This window comes from Mesoplodon bidens, assembly GCF_964165515.1.
Source record: "Mesoplodon bidens genome assembly, chromosome: 5".
Taxonomy (NCBI): Eukaryota; Metazoa; Chordata; class Mammalia; order Artiodactyla; family Ziphiidae; genus Mesoplodon; species Mesoplodon bidens.
In genome coordinates this window covers 112,178,379-112,198,532 of record NC_138161.1, presented here as the reverse complement: position 1 = coordinate 112,198,532, position 20,154 = coordinate 112,178,379, and the positions used below count along the sequence as shown (strand labels likewise).

General features: G+C 40.0%; 1 protein-coding gene across 5 annotated transcripts in view; it reads right to left on the bottom strand.

Moving 5' to 3' along the window:
• Nucleotides 1–16,713, bottom strand: part of LRCH3 (leucine rich repeats and calponin homology domain containing 3) — a 129,046-nt gene extending 112,333 nt beyond the window's left edge. For all 5 annotated transcript variants that reach the window (XM_081236087.1, XM_081236088.1, XM_081236084.1 and 2 more), the window contains exon 1: nt 16,430–16,713. In XM_081236087.1, the coding sequence (XP_081092213.1) occupies nt 16,430–16,691 (262 nt within the window). In that variant the 5' untranslated portion in view covers nt 16,692–16,713. The remainder of the gene's footprint in view (nt 1–16,429) is intronic.
• Between the last annotated feature and the right edge of the window lie 3,441 nt (nt 16,714–20,154).

Here is a 20,154-nt window from a genome sequence, read left to right as displayed (position 1 = left end):
ATACGAGAAACATATATCCAATGGGAAATAAAGACCTGCTTATGGTATAACAATTTTGGGTAGAAAGCCCCAATCCTCATAATAGAAGTGGGGACCAAAAAACACAAGAAGATTGAGCTGTGGACACAGGTTGGGGTTTCTGCACAAGCTGACATCCTTACTACACCTATAGGATGACATACTAAGGCTTTTTTTTTTTACCTTTTGAGAGTAACTTTGGCAGCGGCCCAGATGAGCCAAGGCACAGTCCAAAAGGACTTGTTAACATCACATTTAATTCTAGCCATATACATATCCATGGTATGTCCAGATCATGAGCACATCATATCCTGGAACAAAGTAACTGGTGGCATAACTTTCTTCTTTGCCTACTGCACCTTTCCCCTTTTTTTTTTAACAGACTGGTGTTGAGAGTGCTCAATTTGGTTGACCTCTGTGGCATGGGGTTAGAATAACTGGGGTCAACTACTTACTAAGCTCAGAGACCCTCTGGGAAAAGAAGCACAACCTCGATTACCTGATTACCCGTAGAGCAGTGCTTCTCAAAACTGTAATGTTCTCATAAGCACCTGGGGGTCTTATTAAGATGCAGACTCTAATTCTGGGATGGAGCCTGAAATTCTGCATTTCTCATAAAATCCTAAGTCAGGGGTCCCCAACCCCTGGGCTGCGGACCGGTACTGGTCCGTGGCCTGTCAGGAACCAGGCTGCACAGCAGGAGGCGAGTAGCGAGCAAACAAAGCTTCATCAGCCGCTCCCCATGGTTCCCCATGGCTCACATTACCACCTAAGCCACCCCCCTACCCCCCCACCCCCCGGTCCGTGGAAAAACTGTCTTCCATGAGACTGGTCCCTGATGCCAAAAAGGTTGGGGACCACGGTTCTAAGTGATGCCACACTGCTGGTCCATAAACCACACTCTGAATAACAAAACTTCATAGACCCATAGATCATACTTGAAAATTTCAAAAGAAGATGCTATGTAATAACAGTACCCTAGGAAAAGCAAGTCATAACAAAAAGAGTAATTATGAATTTGAATAGTATTTGTCAACCAAGAAAACAGAAAAACTTGTGTTACTGAAACCAAGTAACAACCAAGAATTTTTCAATCCACATATGCAATAGGCTCTGCAAACCTCACGTAGGACACATATAAAGAAAGCCACATCAGGGACTTTCCTGGTGGTCCAGTAGTTAAGAATCCGCCTTCTGATGCAGGGGATGCAAGTTCGATTTCTGGTTGGGGAACTAAGATCCCACATGCTGCGGGGCAACTAAGCCCGCGCACCTCAACTACTGAGCCTGCACATTCTAGAGCCCACGTGCCACAACTAGAGAGAAGCCCCCATGCCACAATGAAGAGCCCGTGCGCGGCAACGAAAGATCTCGCGTGCTGCGACTAAAAACCCAACGCAGCCAAATAAATAAGTATTAAAAAAAAAAAAGAGGGCCTCCCTGGTGGCGCAGTGGTTGAGAGTCCGCCTGCCGATGCAGGGGATACGGGTTCGTGCCCCGGTCTGGGAGGATCCCATATGCCGCGGAGCGGCTGGGCCCGTGAGCCATGGCCGCTGGGCCTGCGCATCCGGAGCCTGTGCTCCGCAACGGGAGAGGCCACAAGAGTGAGAGGCCCGCATACCGCAAAAAGAAAAAAAAAAAAAAAAAAGAAAGCCACATCATAATCAAGCTGCAGAAAATCAAAGACAAAGGGAAAACAATCTTAAAAGCAGTCAGAAAAGAAACATCTTCTTACTCCCAAAGTAACACTGCCCCTACCCTACTCAACCCCACCCCTTCAAATCCATGGGAGCAGCTCAGCTCACTTCATATACACAATGGTTTGTTTTGTACATGCTATAAAAGGAATCCCTCGTCATCTATAGCATTGCTTCAAGAAATTCCTTAAGTCTCTGTCTTCTAATATCCTTCCTTTTCAAGAGGTCACAGCTCTCTACCCTTGGGTTCCATACTTCAGATGGTCTCTCATTTCCCATATTGCCTCAAAGTAGGGCCTAGAGTGCTTTCGGATATTTAACATTAAATTCCCTTTCTCCAGGGCTTCCCTGGTGGCTCAGTGGTTAAGAATCCGCCTACCAATGCAGGGGACACGGGTTCAAGCCCTGGTCCGGGAAGATCCCACGTGCCGCGGAGCAACTAAGCCCGTGCGCCACAACTACTGAGCCTGTGCTCTAGAGCCCGCGAGCCACAACTACTGAAGCCCACACGCCTAGAGCCCGTGCTCCGCAAAAAGAGAAGCCCACGCAATGAGAAGACGGCTCGCTGCAATTAGAGAAAGCCTGCGTGCAGCAACGAAGACCCAACACAGCCAAAAAAAATAAATAAAAATAAAAGAATTCCCTTTCTCCTACTGAAAGATCATGAAGAGGCTAATCACTGTCTGAATCACAGCAGTCTTCAAGGGAGGAATGTGAGCCTACTAGCCAGGGGCTACATCAAATGATCCACTGGAGTGTGGAAGAAAGACATTAGAACCTTTATTTCTATTTATGCTTAAGTTCTCCTTTAAATTTTATGTTTCATGTCTATTTTATAATACATATAATTTTAGTACATTAGTATATGCACGTAATATATAAATAAACAAACATTTGTTGTCAAAAATTTCTTACTATGGGGCGAAAATGACAATAGAATACTGTCCCTAGGTACTGGGATTTGGGACACACCAGACAACTGAAAGGACAGGAGGTAGGCAACACCGTTCATCCTTCTTCTCAAATTAATGCAGACTTCAGATCTTAAAAAGACACTGAGGGTACTCTCAGAATTAAAAAAAAAAAAAAAGGAAAACTGAAGGTACCCCTTGAAAAGAGTCAATTAATAATCTTTTCCTTCTCTCCCTACTGAACCAAGCAATAGAATGTTTGGTTGCAGAAAAGTTACACTAATTACAATCGGTAAACTGCCTATCGTCACATCATATATATTGCTTACTGTGCATTACGATAATTATACACTCCACTAAAGGCCTGACTGGCTACCTGATTTTAGTATTAAATACAACTTGTAGTTAGACACATGCCATTTTTTTAGGCTGCCCAGGATCTAAACACTATTCCTTTTCTGAAACAGAGTTCTTACCTTAACATAAGCTGAAAAATGCCACATAGTATGCTTGCTTTCCCAGATTCTCTTGCAGCTAGGGGCATAGGCACATGACCTAGGGTCCCCCAAGCAGACACATCCTCCCCTAACCTTGAACTGAAAGCAGAATGGAAACAATACATCCCAATTTTCACAGGTAGTGGTGGCAAACGCTCCAGTGCTGGTATAGAGTTATCCATTATCATTCACTGGTGCTAGTGGTGCAAGTTGAGGTATCCGTCCCCAGGTGGCAATGCTTGTGGTGTCTCCACAGGATAAGTTCTGGCACATAATTTTGGGCATTATTCCTGGTTACTTATCCTTCCAGCCTGGTTCTCCAGTCCTCCCAGAGATTTTGTGGGCTACTCATAACCACAGATGGTTTCTGCTGCTTGTAACTAAGACCTTGACTAACCATACATGCTCAATATTCATAGTTTATTTTTTCATGTAAATTGGTTATCTATTTGTAACAACACAGTTCTTCAGTGACACTACCTTTAAAACAAATAAACCAACCTTTCAAGTGTTTATTCTATAATCAAAGTACCCAGTTTTGCAAAACAAGGTCTGTATTTTATAATTAAAAAAATTTTTTTTCAATTGAATAAAATCTTTGGTTTACCTAATCAAGATATCTTTAGGAAGTGAAAAATTACTATTTTCCTAAATGAATTTTACAGTAAAGTAGCAGAGTCTATAGAAGAATTTCTTAAGTGGTAGTTCTTAGGCCAACTGCACCTAGAACTAACAGGTTGCTTGTTAAAAATGCAGCTTAATGGACCCCACGCCAGATCTCCTGAATCAGACTCTCTAGGGTCTGGACTCAGGAATGTACATTTTTTAAAAAGTGCATTGGGGGATTTTATGCACACTAAAGTTTGAGAACCAATAGGCTATGGTCTGTCACTTGCTAATAGATGACCGGAAATCACAATGTTATCAATCTAGAAAAAGGATCACATATTTACCAGGCTAAGAGTCTCCCTGGATATCTGAGCCTTACAAAAACTTGTAATTATCAAAGTTATAAATACTGAATATACATGGAAAGCCTACTTCACTGTAAGGAGCTTAAAATTTGTTTTACTTCTTTTATTAGCAAATCAAGGTCCTATTTTGAAAATTTTCAAACACCTAAAAATTCTCAATTGCTACTGGTTGGTTATATTTTGGGGTACTGACTCTTAGCACATGTATCAATAACATCATCACTCTTATCCTCTATGACACCAATTAAAGAGGGTCTGAATACCTGACTTTTGACGTAAAAGGGAAGTATATTCACTGGTATTATGCTTGAGAATGTTTTGATTGAATCCTACTATATCATTGAAGCCCCAAGGGTCCTCATTAAACCCAGTCACACAGAAGTCAGTTGTCACTATTTCCAAAGCTAAGAAAGAGAATAGGCTCTTCATTTCCTGTTTTTGCCCTCTCATTCACTCACCCTCTCATCCATCCATCCACCCATCCAAACAAACACTCAAAGGATATTTGGTATTGTACTAAGTGATGTACAATAAAAAGAAAGTAAGACAGAACCCTCTATGGTGGGCAGAATCCTAAATTGGCCCCCAAGATCTCCCACCCTAATCCCTGGGACTGTGAATATGAAATATACACTGATTACATTCCTTATGTGGCAGAAGGGATTTTGCAGATATAATTAAGTAATTACTAATCAACTGACTCTGAATTAAACAAAAGAGAGATAATCTGGCTAGACCCAATCTCATCAAATGAGTCCTCTGGCTGATAGCAGAAGTCAGAGATTCCAAGCAGGACACACCACTGTTGGCTTGAAGGTGGAGGCAGCCATGCTGTAGAAATGTGGATAGCTTCCAGAACCTCAGAGCAGCCCCAAAACAACAACCAGCAAGGAAATGGGGACCTCAATTTTTGTAACTGCAAGGAACTGAATTCTGCCAATATCTGAATGATCTGGGAAATTCTTCCCCTAAGACTCCAGATAAGAGTTCAGCCTGGCCAACACATTGATTTTGGTCTTGTAAGACCGTGAGTAGATAACTCAGCTGAGTCCAGTCTTCTGACCTATAGAGATATAAGGTAATAAATGATTGTTGTTTTAAGCTGCTAAGTCTATAATGATTTTTTTATGCAGCAAGAGAAAACTAATATACCTTCTTTAAGAAGCTCCCAATCTAGAATGAAAAAAGACAATATTGTTCATTGTGACAGTAAAAAATATTGTTCATTGTGAAGCAAGAAAAGTGCCTGACTAGGGAAGGGGGATGGTAAAGAGATAGAGGAGATGGAAAAAGAGAAGGTAAAAAAGAAGAGGTGCTATGAGTAATACATGAGTTAAGAATGAATAAGTAAGCCTAAACAAAGAAGTACATGAAAAAAGTAAATAAACCATAAATATACAATTCTTAAAATAGGTATACAGTGAACAACCATATAGGTGATGAACGTAGGTTAAAGAAGAGAATATTTTGGGGCTTCCCTGGTGGCACAGTGGTTAAGAATCTGCCTGCCAATGCAGGGCACACAGGTTCCAGCCCTGGTCGCGGAAGATCCCACATGCTGCAGAGCAACTAAGCCCGTGTGCCACAACTATTGAGCCTGCGCTCTAGGGAGCCCACAAGCCACAAATACTGAGCCCACGAGCCACAAATACTGAGCCCACGAGCCACAACTACTGAGCCCACGTGCCACAACTACTGAAGCCCACGTACCTAGAACCCGTGCTCCACAACAAAAGAGAAGCCATCACAAATGAGAAGCCCGTGCACCACAACGAAGAGTATCCCCCGCTCGTTACAACTAGAGAAAAGCCCTCACGCAGCAACAAAAACCCAACGCAGCCAAAAATAAAATAAATAAATTTATAATAAAAAAAGCAATAAGTAAATGGCATAGAAAAAATGCTATAAAGGAAAAAAAAAGAATATTTTCAGTACTTCAGAAATACACCCACCTTTAACCCACTGCCTCCTTTCCTCTAACATTTTCCCTTTCACCTACAAGTAACCATTATCCTAACTTTTATGGTAATCATTTCCTTGTGCTTTTAAATAGTTTTAGTATTTATGAATGATTATGCTTGTTTTTGAACTTTATTTAAATATATTTGTGCTGCATATATAGTGTCATATACTTCACTTACTCAACATGTTTCCAATGTTCATCTATGTAATTACATGCAGTTGTAGCTTATTCATTTTCACTGCTGTGAAATCACATAAATATACCATAACTGATTTACCCATTCTATTGATGATCATTTGGGTTGTTTCTATTTTGTCAAATACGAACAACGTTATGAACATTCTTATACATATGTCCTGGTGTACTTCTACAAGTTTCTCTGGGGTATGTACCTCAGAGCCTGGAATTTCTGGCTTACAAAGTATGTGTATTTTCAACTTTACTAAGTATGTTTCAACTCTCACTGGCACTGTATGAGTGCCCCCAATTCTCTATAGTCGGCCCTCAGTAACTGTGGGTTCTGCATCTGCAGATTCAACCAACCTCGGATTGAAAATATTTGGGGAAAAAATTCCAGAAAGTTCCAAAAAGCAAAACCTGAATCTGCTGTGCACCAGTGACTATTTACACAGCATTTACATTGTATTAAATCTTACAAGTAACCTAGAGATGAATTAAAGTATATGGGAGAATGTGCATAGGTTATATACAAATACTATGCCCTCTTTATATAAGAGACTTGAGCATCCGCAGATTTTGGTATCTATGGAGGGTCCTGGAACCATTCCCCTGAGGATACTGAGGGACAACTCTACTTTCTTTCTAGTACTTGGTACTGTCAATCTGTGAGAAGTACCTCAGTTTGGTTTTATTTTCCATTCCCTTGATTACTAATGAGATTGAGCAGGTTTTCACATATTTATCGGTCATTTGGAATTCCTCTTTAGTGAAGTACCAGTTGAAGTGTTTTCTCAGCTTTCTATTGTGTTATCTTCTTGTTTGTAGAAATTCTATACATATTCTGGATAGCATTTGTTTGTTGTATTTATTAGAAATCTCTTACTCTGTGGCTTATCTTTTCACTCTCTATGATTGTAGGTCATTGTTAAAAACCCGTTTTTAATGAAAAAAATCAATTACCTAGTTTTTGTAAGAAATATGTTTAACCAGTTAAAATCCTTGGTTTAACATTTCCTTCAAATAATAAAAATCCACAAATTTAGAGGAGCAAGGGAAAGTTAAAAGTAAGGAAATGCCTTAAATTTTTAGGACTAGTTTTTTTTTTTTTTTTTTTTTTTTTTTTTTTTTTTTTTTTTTTTTTTTGCGGTACGCGGGCCTCTCACTGCTGTGGCCTCTCCCGTTGTGGAGCACAGGCTCCGGACACACAGGCTCCGCGGCCATGGCTCGCGGGCCCAGCCGCTCCGCGGCATGTGGGATCTTCCGGGATCGGGGCACGAACCCGTGTCCCCTGCATCGGCAGGCGGACTCTCAACCACTGCGCCACCAGGGAAGCCCTAGGACTAGTTTTATGATTCTAAAATTAGTAGCATTGCATTTGATATTGCTGGCTACTTTAGGAACTCAAAATAATGTTCCTTTTGTGAATTACCGTATTAACCATATATTTTCTTCCAAGCTTCAGTAGAATAACTGCTTCATAAATGAACTGAAAAAATAATGAACACGTATGTTACTACTTAAAAGTCATATTTCACGTTATAATATGCGATAACATTAACCATCTAGCCCCCAAATACAGCCACGGTAAAAGGAAATGAACCCTAGGAAACAAATCCTTGGCCCCAACACTGCTGCCATTCTTCTAGTCTCAACATTGATTTTGTGATGATCTATGACACATTTTCTCACCCCGCCTAAAGGCACCATCCTACTATTTACCCTTCCTATTTAAAAAACAATGCCAGTACAGTTGAGGCCAGATTTTTCCCCAAAGATAAATTTAAATCTTATTTCAGATGGCTTTATACCCAACAGCCATGATCTTCCCCATGGTCTCTGCTTCTCTTTATAAAACATGTGTCTGTTGCAGGAGGGGAGGGGAGTGGGGGTGGGGAAGGACACAAGTAATCTTTTTAAGTCTTTTCTATTGTGTCAGTACAATATAAGAATTGTGCTGTTCCTCAAGCAGAAGAGAAAGGAAGAAGCATGTGGATGAGACTATATTAGAGCTTCAGGATTTCTCATTCCAAACAGGAGGTAAAGCTATAAGAGGGGAGTTATAAATGTTGTTTCCTGAAATGTGTTCTTAGCATCCCACATTGCAATTCAATATGCGTATTTCCACAGAAACCTTGTTATAAAGAGTAGTAGTATATACAATATTATATCCATAGTTGTGAAACTAGCATACTGGTGGTGGGGGGAGAGGTGGATTACAGAAAACAACAGAATAAACATTATAGAAACTTATTTGGTTTGGTCTTCCTTAATGGTGGGTAATTTGAAGCCACAGATTTGTATTAAAACAAGCATGAACATATAATATAGGGTAGAATTCTTAATAAAATTCCAAGCCTTCAAATTTCAAGTTCCCTATTAAGGTAACTTCAAGTTCTATACCCCAGATCTTCTCTGAGGTTAGAGGTACTTCAATAAAAATTTGTGTCATTAACACACACACTCTTTATAGACAGAGAGAGAGAGACATGTGGGAGATCATGGTTTTTAGGTATAAAGAGGTATGAAATGTGAGTTAAGCTGACTTTCATGTTTAGAAAAAAAATTACTTTTTTGTGGGTGGCCTATAAACCTAGTTAAACTACATACAATATGAAACACTGTTTCTATGAGTAACTGCTTTTGTAATTTTGTTTGTAAATTATGTTTACTTAACATTTTAAAGGTTGCATATAATTTGTTAGAACAATTCCACTTCTAGGAATTTATCCAATAAGAGATAATAATGAGAGATGTAAGCAAAGGGTTATATATATAAAGTGTTCATAGTATTATTTATAACAATAAAAATTTAGAAATAGTCTAAATGCCCAATAAAAGGGATCTGGTTAAGTACAAAGATACAATTAAATACTTTGCAACCATTACAATTCTATTATAAGAAAATGTTAATAGATATGACATAATATTTCTAATATACTATGAAGTGGAAATAAGCAAACTACAAAAAGCTGATACCATGTTTTTCAATATATACATACATGCATTAAAAAAAAACTTGGAAGAATATGTCAGAATGTTCACAGTGGTTTATCTATGCAGTAGTATTATTTCTTTTTTCCTTCCTCTACCTTGTGTATTTTGTTTTTCTAAATTTTCTATAATAAATATGTGTCACTCTTACAATTACAAAGAAATTCAAATTAAATATACACGAGTTTATATACAGGCACAAAGAGCTTCTGATTGTTTGCCATCACCTGGTTCTATGACAAAAGGACATAGAAAAAAATAGAAGAAATAAATATTTTCCCCTTGTATTTATATACTACTTTCTTATTGTAGTAAAAATTACACTCCTCAAGATGCACTGAATACAGAACAAGGAAATATTATCTCTCATCTATCAGTCGGACACAGATCAAAAAGAATAAAATCAGTGGGCGCAAAGTGAAGACAACTCATGTACCACTGGTATAAATCTAAGCTGAACAGCCCTTTTGGAAGCACAATTTTACAATCTGTATTAAAAAAAACCTAAAACTGTGCCTATCTTTTAACCAATCAGTTATATTTCTAGGAATTTATCCTAAGGAAATAATTAAACAAGTCTGCAAAGACATACGCACTAAGTTACTCTCAGCAATATCATTTGTAATGGTGAGAGTTGAAACAATCCCGAAGTGTGCCATGAGGGTAAATTAAAAGACAGTATATCTATAGTGGACTACTATTAAAAATTATGCTACAGATCTATATTTTCTGATACTGTATCTCAGGTAGTGAAAAAAAATTAGATGATAAAACAGCCTCTGTAGGGCTTCCCTGGTGGTGCAGTGGTTGAGAGTCTGCCTGATGATGCAGGGGACACGGGTTCATGCCCCGGTCCGGGAGGATCCCACATGCCACAGAGCGGCTGGGCCCGTGAGCCATGGCCACTGAGCCTGCGCGTCTGGAGCCTGTGCTCCGCAACGGGAGAGGCCACAACAGTGAGGGGCCCGTGTACCGCAAAAAAAAAAAAAAAAAAAAAAACAGTCTTTGTATGATCCCATTTTTAGAATTTTTTTAAAAAGTGAGAATGTATATTTCATGAAGAAAATGTTTGAAGACTTCAAACCAGGCTTCATTACCAGTTATCTCTGGTAAGTGTTATTACAAATGATCTTTAGTGTCTTCTTTATAACTTTTTGTACTACAATGAGCATGTACAACTCTTAATATCGGAAGGAATGATTTTTAAGTATACTAAATTGAAAGTCTGATTAATCAAATAAAATTAGCTTCGGTGTTTTCTACTCTTTTCTTATTGCTAAGGCTCTTAGAAGCTTCCCGATTTGAACACATAATACTCAGTGGGTGATAAGTGTTTCAATATATATAGTTAATGCCCCTATTAACAAAGATGACATGCCTTAACAGCAGTCTTTATTAACAAGATATTATTTCTAAAAGAAACAATTATACATCCCCTCCCAGCCCTGAGATGCTAGCAAAGATCTTGTAATTATGATTGAGCCCCCATCTGCTACCTCCTCCCTTTGCCTCTGGCCTTCTCAACCATATTTAGGTGTTTTCATTTCTAGTGACCATGGTGGCTTACTGTATTCACGGATATAGAAAGACATTGCCAAAAGAAGTATGACTTATAAAATAAATAATGCAGAAGAAAATTTCAATTCTATTCAAGACAGTATGCCCCAACATCACTGTCCAATACAACTTTCTGTGATGATGAAAAAATTCTATTATTTGTGCTGTCCAACATAACAGACAATAGGTCTGTCTACTGTGCTGTCCAATATGACACATGTGGCTACTAAGCACTTGAAATGTGGCTAGTACAACTAAGGAACCAATTTTTTTCTTTTTAATTTTTAAAAATGTATTTATTTTATTTATTTATTTTTGGCTACGTTGGGTCTTCATTGCTGCGCACGGGCTTTCTCTAGTTGCGGTGAGCGGGGGCTACTCTTCGTTGCGGTGCGTGGGCTTCTCACTGCGGTGGCTTCTCTTGTTGCAGAGCGTGGGCTCTAGGTGCGTGGGCTTCAGTGGCTGTAGCACACAGGCTCAGCAGTTGTGGCTCGCGGGCTCTAGAGCGCAGGCTCAGTAGTTGTGGCACACGGGCTCAGTTGCCCTGCGGCACGTGGGATCTTCCCGGACCAGGGCCCAATCCCGTGTCTCCTGCATTGGCAGCCGGATTCTTAATCACTGCACCACCAGGGAAGCCCAGGAACCAAATTTTTAAATTTAAACTTATTTTAATAACCACTTATGGCTAGTAGCTACCATATTGGACAGCACTGTTCTAGAAAAATTCACAGTACATATACTATGGTTGATACAAAATATACATAAATAAGGATCCAAGAAAAATATGATTTACACTTAAGACCTGGCATTCCAGTGCATATTTCCAAGACTAACAAAACCATAATTTTGTGGGTTACAGATTGCTTTTTTGAAAAATTAAATGGTCTTCAGGCACTCTTCATTCTTCTTGACATGGGAAATAAGTACCCAGTTCATTTTTTTCCCACCCCCACCCCCACCCCCCGCAATTCTTTAAAGCCTTAATGCTCACAGCTTCAATAAGACTGTGTTATCCTGGCTCACCCACTACATCTCAATTTGTTTCCTTTTTTTGTATAATCTTAGTCTTCCCCGTCTGCCATCAACCACTGGCTTTTTCCCAAAGCTGAATCCTTGGTTTCTTGTTTTCGATCTTCCATTCAGAAAAGATTTCTTACACCTTCGACTATGACCCTATTTGCCTTCTGTAAAACAGCACCACTTCACTACATAATCTTAAAGTCTTAATCTTTGAGACTGCTTCTCATCTGTAAAATAACTTAAGATGGTTACTATGGTTCCTTTGGCTTTAGGATTCTCCTAATTCTAGTACAGGCCTGGCTACAAAACTTTGTTTATGGTTTTTTCTCAGGCTGATTCCTCTTCTTGCTTTTTTTTTTTTTGCGGTATGCGGGCCTCTCACTGTTGTGGCCTCTCCCGTTGCGGAGCACAGGCTCTGGACGCGCAGGCTCAGCGGCCATGGCTCACGGGCCCAGCCGCTCCGCGGCATGTGGGATCTTCCCAGACCGGGGCACGAACCCGCATCCCCTGCATCGGCAGGTGGACTCTCAACCACTGCGCCACCAGGGAAGCCCCTCTTCTTGCCTTTTTAAATGCTGGTGTACCCCATGGTTGTCAGTGACCCTCTTTCTCCAAGAATCACATAAACTCTTCATTATGACTGTCTCAAATTTATGCTATAGTTCTAACTTCACTCTTAAAAGTTCCAGATTTACATTTCTATTTGCTGCTCAAGATTAACTAGATGTGCTACCAGACACTTAAAGGTATCAGGCAAACTAAAGAAACTGTGTAGCAAACTTCTTTGTCAGTGGCTTAGTTATCAAAAACAGAAGTTTCAGGTTCAGATATATCTGAATTTGAATCCCAGTTCTGTCATTTATTAGCTGTGTAACCTTGATCAGATTAATCTCAAGTCTCCATTTTTTCATGTGTAAATTGGGGTTAAAACTAGTACTTACAACTCATGGTTGTTGTATGTGCATTTTATATATACAGCTTAGTACAATACCTGGAATATGCTAACAGCTCAATAAATGTTCACTATTATTATTATCAGTAGCATTACCACCTTCCTAGTCCTACAGGTTTAATAGCTCAGTCAACTTGATGCATTCTGTCTCTTTAAAAAAAAATAAATTCAGTCAGCATTTGTACACTTTTATTTTCCAATGTGATCTCTGTTTTTCATTCCTGGATTGTTTTTGCAGCCGGCCAAACAAATTACTAGATTTTCAATGCTTACAGGTTAGAGTCTCTTCTTGTTTTTGTTTCCACTGTATTACCTAGCATAATGCCTTACACATAAAGTTTTGCTATTATTAGACAATTCGAATAATCTTTACATCTATTTATTCTATTTCATTAGATCCCTTAAGTTCTTTGAAGACAGGGAGTGTCTTGGTCCTCTGTATATCTACACCTGAAAATCCCTTAGTCAATAAGTGTTTGTTGAATGAATGACTGTTGACTACTCTCCCTCTCTCCAATCCTATCAATCTAGCTGCCTCAAATGCAAAAGGTACTCTCATATTCTCTAATCCAACCATTTATTCTGACCAAGCTGACCTCCCCACAACTTCATCAAGAGCAGTCTCACTGTATTAGTCAGGACTCCTATTTTGTTTCAAAAAGTCTACTCAGAATAAGCAATAAAAGGAATTTATTAGCTTGCATAATTTGAAAGTCCAAGGATACCACTAACTTAAGGCCTGGCTATTGATCCAAAAGTTCAAAGGTTACCATGAGAACTTGGCCTCACTCTTTCCATTTTTTGGCTCTGCTTTCAATTTATTGGCAAGCTCCAGGTTCACATTCTATTCTCTCAGCAACCCTAGGGTTCAAAGCATGCCTCTTTCTCAATAGTTCCAAAAAAAAATTAACACTCTCGTGTGCTGACAGGAAAATGTGCCTATCTCTGAACCATCACTGTTGCCAGAGGAATGGACTACACTGACTGGCTAACCCTGAATTATGTGCACACCCTTGTGTCGGGGTGGGATCCATTCCACTGCCTGGAATGTCCTTCCTTCTCATTTCTGCCTCCCCAAATCCAAGCTACAACCTTTCTGCCCCCAAAAGTCTTTCATGATTTCTTTTAAGATTTTCCTTGTTCACTGGATCAAGTAACTCACTCCCAAATAAATATTTCCCTTTTTCTAAAGATCTACCTTTTAAAACAAACAGGAGGGAAAAACCTCAAGAAAATGCTGCATGATGAATTCTAATCATGTCAAGTTATAAATGGTATGGGTAATATGTGTTGTTTCTTAAAATGTAAGGACAGCAGCTCTACCAGATATATTCTATACATTAGGAAAGAACAGACTGTGTGGCAAGTTTAATATAACATTCAAATAATTTTTTTGGCTTTAAATTTTCTATAGGGCCCAAACAAAACATTTTAGCTAACAAAAGTTGGGTCTGATTCAAAGTACCCTGTATAACAGGTAGTCTATGGTTTTGGAGTTACCTCAAACAGGATTTGAGTTAGGCTCAAATCCTGGCTAACAACACCTTCCTTGGCCTTTAGCTACAGGTCTTTGAGCAAATTATCTTTCTCTCCAAACCTTGGTTTCACTATCTTAAAAACAGGAATGGTAATATCTATCTGTACATAAAGAGGCTGTGTGGTATAGTGGAGAGAAACGAGTAAGATGGAACCGGGCTGAAATTCTACCACTAATAGTATTTATATGATTCTCTATGAGTGACTCATCTGTAAATTCTGAGTGATTCCTCATGTGTAAATGAGGGATAATAATATTTAATCCATTGGTTGTTAAGCATTTAACAAGGCAATGTATTTTAAACACCTACCAATGAATAGTAAACAGTGAATACTCAATCAATGATGTTATCCACATCAAATCACCTGTTTAAAATAATTCAGAGAATATTTCAGTATTTTTGTACTCACCAAGGTCTGCCAAAAATTCCTTACAGTTAATAAGTGATATTTCTAACATGTTAGAAATGAATCTAGTCTAATAGGTTATAAAGTACCTTGTAATCTTTTTCTTCCCCTCTACACTTTTTCTGGCCAGATAAAATGTCGACCAACAAATATTTGGTTTATAAAGAAACTATTAAAGTAATAAAAATAAGTGTGGATAATAACAAATTAAAAATTCAGGGCATGGTAAGGGAAAAATTCATTGAGATTACTTATTATTCTTCATAAATGCCTTTGGGTTTTGTTAGCTAAAAAAATATTTCTTAAAGGCAAAACACACTGGTCCTAGAACTATTTAAAATCAGGTAAGATAGTGAGCTAGATAAACTCCTGTAATCAACTTATTCTTTAACTCCACGCTTAATGTACTGATACTGAAATGACTCATGCCCATGTGAAATCACTATGCTATCCATCTGAACAGTCATATGCCATATAGCCATCTCCTGAACAGAACCGCGAAATCTGGGGTATGAATGACAATTTTAGATGTTGTCTTTCAGAATACATGCAAAAGGCAAGTGGCTGCTCATATTTACATCAGCAAGAAAATTTAATCTTAATGTCGTTCACTAAAAAATACAAACTATATTCAGTACAACTGTTTCCAAAAAGAGATTAAACAAATAGGTATTTGATTCCTTCCATTTTACACTAGAGCAAAAGTTTCTTTGGAAAGAATAGTTTCTTGAAGTAGTGTAACAGTTTTGCTTATCTTTCTAAAATGAGTGAATCATATGTAATACTTAGCAATCTTTAATGAGTGCACAAACACAGGAGAAGTTAACACCTTAGGAAAGATATATGAAAATAATTACATCATACCGCACTATATATAAGGGGATTGACTCTGTTTTTAATCTACTCCCTGAGAAAACTATATTTTAAACACAAGAGAAACACATTATGTTGAACACCTCAGTCACCAGACATTGTTCTCTACAGCTAAGAAAACCAAATACCTAATTTATTTTCTTTTCTGTGTTAAAAAAATATGTATAAGGCAAACTGATGTTTGTTTTTAAAAAGCATTAAATACAGATACGGTAGGCAACCTATGCATCTTTTCTAAACAGTTTTCTTCTTTCAACTTTTTTTGAGGGGGCCTGAGGAAGGAAAGGAGAGAGAGTCTGAAGGTGGGCTCTCGTTATTTTTGCAAGTACATTTGGTAAGTCACCTAGACGAAGGGGAGAAAGAAAAGTTAAAGCGTTCGGGTTCACACTAAAAACAACTCTTGAAAAAAACGCCTGTGCGGGAGTCATGCTTTCCTGACAATGCAGCGACCAATGCGACTCCGATTAAGAGCGCCCTACAAACCTAAATCTTAGTAAAATCAATTTGGCATCCCCAATACGAAAGGGCCTGCAAAAACCGGGGCGGAGCAAGGGTCTACCTCAGCAGCGGCACAAGTTAATTTTCTAAGAGAGTAAAACACTCCCCATCAGTCCCCTATGGCCCTCTTTCTCAAGAGATGCTGCTGTCCGCCTCGCCCCAGGCTCGGGGTCTGGCCCGCAGGCCCCAGGGCTGGGTGGGTTGGGGCAGTCGGCTTCTCCCCGGTACCCGGGTCCAGACCAGGAGTAATGGGACCAGTTAACGTAACGACCCGCGATTCTCCGCATCGGCTGCGGCAGCCTCCGACCGCGCCCCGGGCCTCCTGTTGGCAGGGATACCCCCCACCCCACTCACCGGCCCGGGTGGTGTCCGTCAGGTCGTGGTTGGCCGCTCCCCGGGGAAACTCCCTCAGTTTCCGGCCGCTCAGGCTCAGCACCCCGGTTACCGCCGCCTCCTCCAGCGCTCGGTCGAGGGAGCGGCTCCATGAGCCCGGGCCAGGACCTGGGCCTGCCCCGGAGTTCGGGCCGCAGTTAACAACGGAGAGGTTACCTCCCGACGCTACTGGGCCAGAGTACTCTGCAGCCGTGGCCACAGCGACCAAGCCCGCGGCCGCCATTTCCCAGCCGACAACTCTCCGGCCCGCCGGCTCAGCGCATGCGCGGCCAGATGATGGGTGGGCGGGGAAAGGGGCTTACAGACCCCGGACGGGTCCCTTGATGGGCAGGGCTGCGGTGCCGCCCCGCACATCCAGGCGCTGGCCTCCGCCCACGTGAGGTTTCCAAGGGAAATTAAAACGGAACTCACAAATCTGGAGCAAGCTACCTTCTCTAGGCTCCCAGCAGCCTTTCTAACATACCTCCACAAAAAGATCTTCCAGACAACGCTTCTCACCAGAATTTCTCTACCTTCCTTCCTCAACACTGGAGAATTAGAGTAAATATTAAGGCTTAACACCGTTGCTGCCAGAAACCTTGGCAATGAGAGGAGAAACGTTCGACTTCTGTCATTCTATAAGCCAAATGATCCTAATGGAGACTTGTGGATTTATTAACTATTATTGCCTGAGGGAAAAAGAAGTGTTAACCTGGCTCCCAAACTTCATAATTCTCATTGAAAGGGTTGTATAAACCTTCTTCCTTGTACAAAATAGCTTCTTAAGGAAAACAAAAAAACACCCTAAATAGTACCTGTTCTTTAGGCAAATTTTTATTGTTGAACAAAGCTTGGTGAACGGCATTGAAGTCTAAAATTTTAGTTTGGAACCAAAACTGAGGAAGAGAAAATGATCTGACCATAATCTACATGTGGGAAATAAAGATAGAACTGAAGAAATAGTTTAAAAAAAATCATTCAGTTACTGAAAAAGTAGAAAATACCACTCCATTTGATTAAAAAAATTTTTTTTTAATTTTTTGCCCATGCCACATGGCTTGCAGGATTTTAGCTCCTCGATCAGGGATTGAACCCGCACCCTCCGCAGTGAGAGAGTGGAGTCCTAACCACTGGACCACCAGGGAATTCCCACCACTTCATTTTAAACCAATTAGACCTCACATATACTGCAACCAGTCTTCAGCATATTCTTGTTCCTTTCACACATTTAAGCCATTCCTGCTAAATGATGTTAATTTCCCCTACAATCAATCAACTAGTATTTTCTGTGGGAAATAGACTGTTTTTCCTAGATTATTACGTAATTATGAAATCCAGACAAACAAGCCAATTAGAGATTAAAACCACAAAAAGGGCTAAGTTGAAGTGTGGGGATTAGCCATCAGAATTCAGAGAAAAGGAATCTTGTACGTCGAATGAGGTTTTGAAACAAATCTGAAGGCTGGAAGGTGAGAGCAATACTCTAAATTGAAAGGAATATCAGCATGAACACATCCAGGTATGATTTATAATGGTTCTTGTGGAGAACACTGCCACAGGCCAAAAAGGTCATGTCAGAGAGCAAAAGAAAATAAGGTTAGAGAGATCCTGTCCATCATTCAAGGTCGAGCTCTTCAATGAAACCTTGATTAGCACTTTCCCAACTCCTAAATGGAAAAGATTGTAAAAATGTTTAATCTTGGTGCCAAAGCTAATTAGTACTGGTTGCTCGGAGAGTTGTTCTGTGAAATTTTTTTTTTAATTAGTTTTTGGCTGCGTTGGGTCTTTGTTGCTGTGCGCAGGCTTTCTCTAGTGCGGCGAGTAGGGGCTACTCTTTGTTGCCATGTGCGGGCTTCTCATTGCGGTGCCTTCTCTTGCTGTGGAGCACAGGCTCTAGGCGCACGGGCTTCAGTAGTTGTGGCATGCAGGCTCAGCAGTTGTGGCTCACACGCTCTAGAGCACAGGGCTCAGTAGTTGTGGCGCACAGGCTTAGTTGCTCCGCAGCATGTGGGATCTTCCCGATCAGGGCTCGAACCCGTGTCCCCTGCATTGGCGGGCAGATTCTTAACCACGGCGCCACCAGGGAAGCCCTGTTCTGTGAATTCTTGATTCTGTGCTCTAGTTTCTTCAGCGACAAGTTCCACAATCAATGTCTCTTATGAACATGGTCATCCCTGGCAAGTAACATTTATCCAATGCATGAGTTGGTTTTTGTTATTCTGGACTCCTAAAATTGTTCTTTTACTCTTAGAAAGACTTTATGCTATTTAAAGAGCAGGTCCTCATTTTATATTTTTTAGAGCTATTTCAACCGCAATAATTAAAAGCATAACCATATATTCCATATTGTTACAATGCTATAGAAAGTTGCCAGATATTTAAAATGCACAGATGTCATCTATATTTGATTACCTATTACCTTCCACATTTACACCAAATTCTTCTGACAAATTCTCTATATGGCCTCATTCTTCCTATCTACCTGCACATCTCATTATAATTACAACATACCATGTTAATCCTGGTCTCTGAACTTCTGACCAAGTTTATAGACTGATGTTACTTTGTCTAGCCAATTAGATTTTAAGGTCCTTAATATGTTAAACTCTATAATTATCTTCCATATCCTAGGCTGAGTATATCAATAGGAGTTTATGTGCTAATACAGCAGAGCAGGTTAGGAGAAAAAAGAATTACAATTTTTGAGAACAGGGTCTCATTAAGGCCAAAATATCTGTAGACATTAAGTGTGTAGATATTTGAAGGCCAAAACAGAGGCCTGTGGATACAAGAAAAATGAAGATGCTATATACACACTATTATCAATATATGAGAAGTAGTCCCACATAAAGCAAGGCTGGAAGAAAAGATAGATCAAGAAGTTAATCTTGAGCCTTCTAAGGATTTGTAGTTTCATCTACAAAATAAAGGTAGAATATGAGGGAATTCTCATCCTACTCCCTCAATATCCTACATAAGGCAAGGGACAAGATCATCTTGTGAGAATGAGGTATAGGAAATGGAGTCATTGTAGGGAATTCACCAGAGTCTAGCAATGAATAAAAGAAGTGATGAGAAACAGTTGCAAAAGGGCTGTGAGGGGGCTTCCCTGGTGGCGCAGTGGTTGAGAGTCCGCCTGCTGAAGCAGGGGACACGGGTTCGTGCCCCAGTCCGGGAAGATCCCACATGCCGCGGAGCGGCTGGGCCTGTGAGCCATGGCCGCTGAGCCTGCGCGTCCAGAGCCTGTGCTCCGCAACGGGAGAGGCCGCAACAGTGAGAGGCCCGCGTACCACCAAAAAAAAAAAAAAAAAAAGGGCTGTAAGCAAAAGGGATACAAGGATTTATAACTTATTCCACTACTGTTCTGTGGTCTGGAAGCAGGAGATGAAAAAATAGGCAATGGGGGTTACTGAATGTTAGGAGTAATATAGAGAACTTCCCTGCTTCTTCTTGTGTATTTTACAAGCTGAAAGTTTACTCATTGAACACTAGGGACAAAAGTTTCACTCCAATCTCAGTAACTCTCTCCAGCTCTGCATCTCCCATCATGCAGAAATAAAGTCCTTTCCCTACTTTCACTCACTAGAAATATATTATGGCTACTCCTTTAAGATTCCACTTTATAAACTCAAAGCAGTAATATTAAAATCTTGGCCAATCCCATCCTCTTCAAATATAAAGCACAGAAACTGGTTTCTTGAATATAT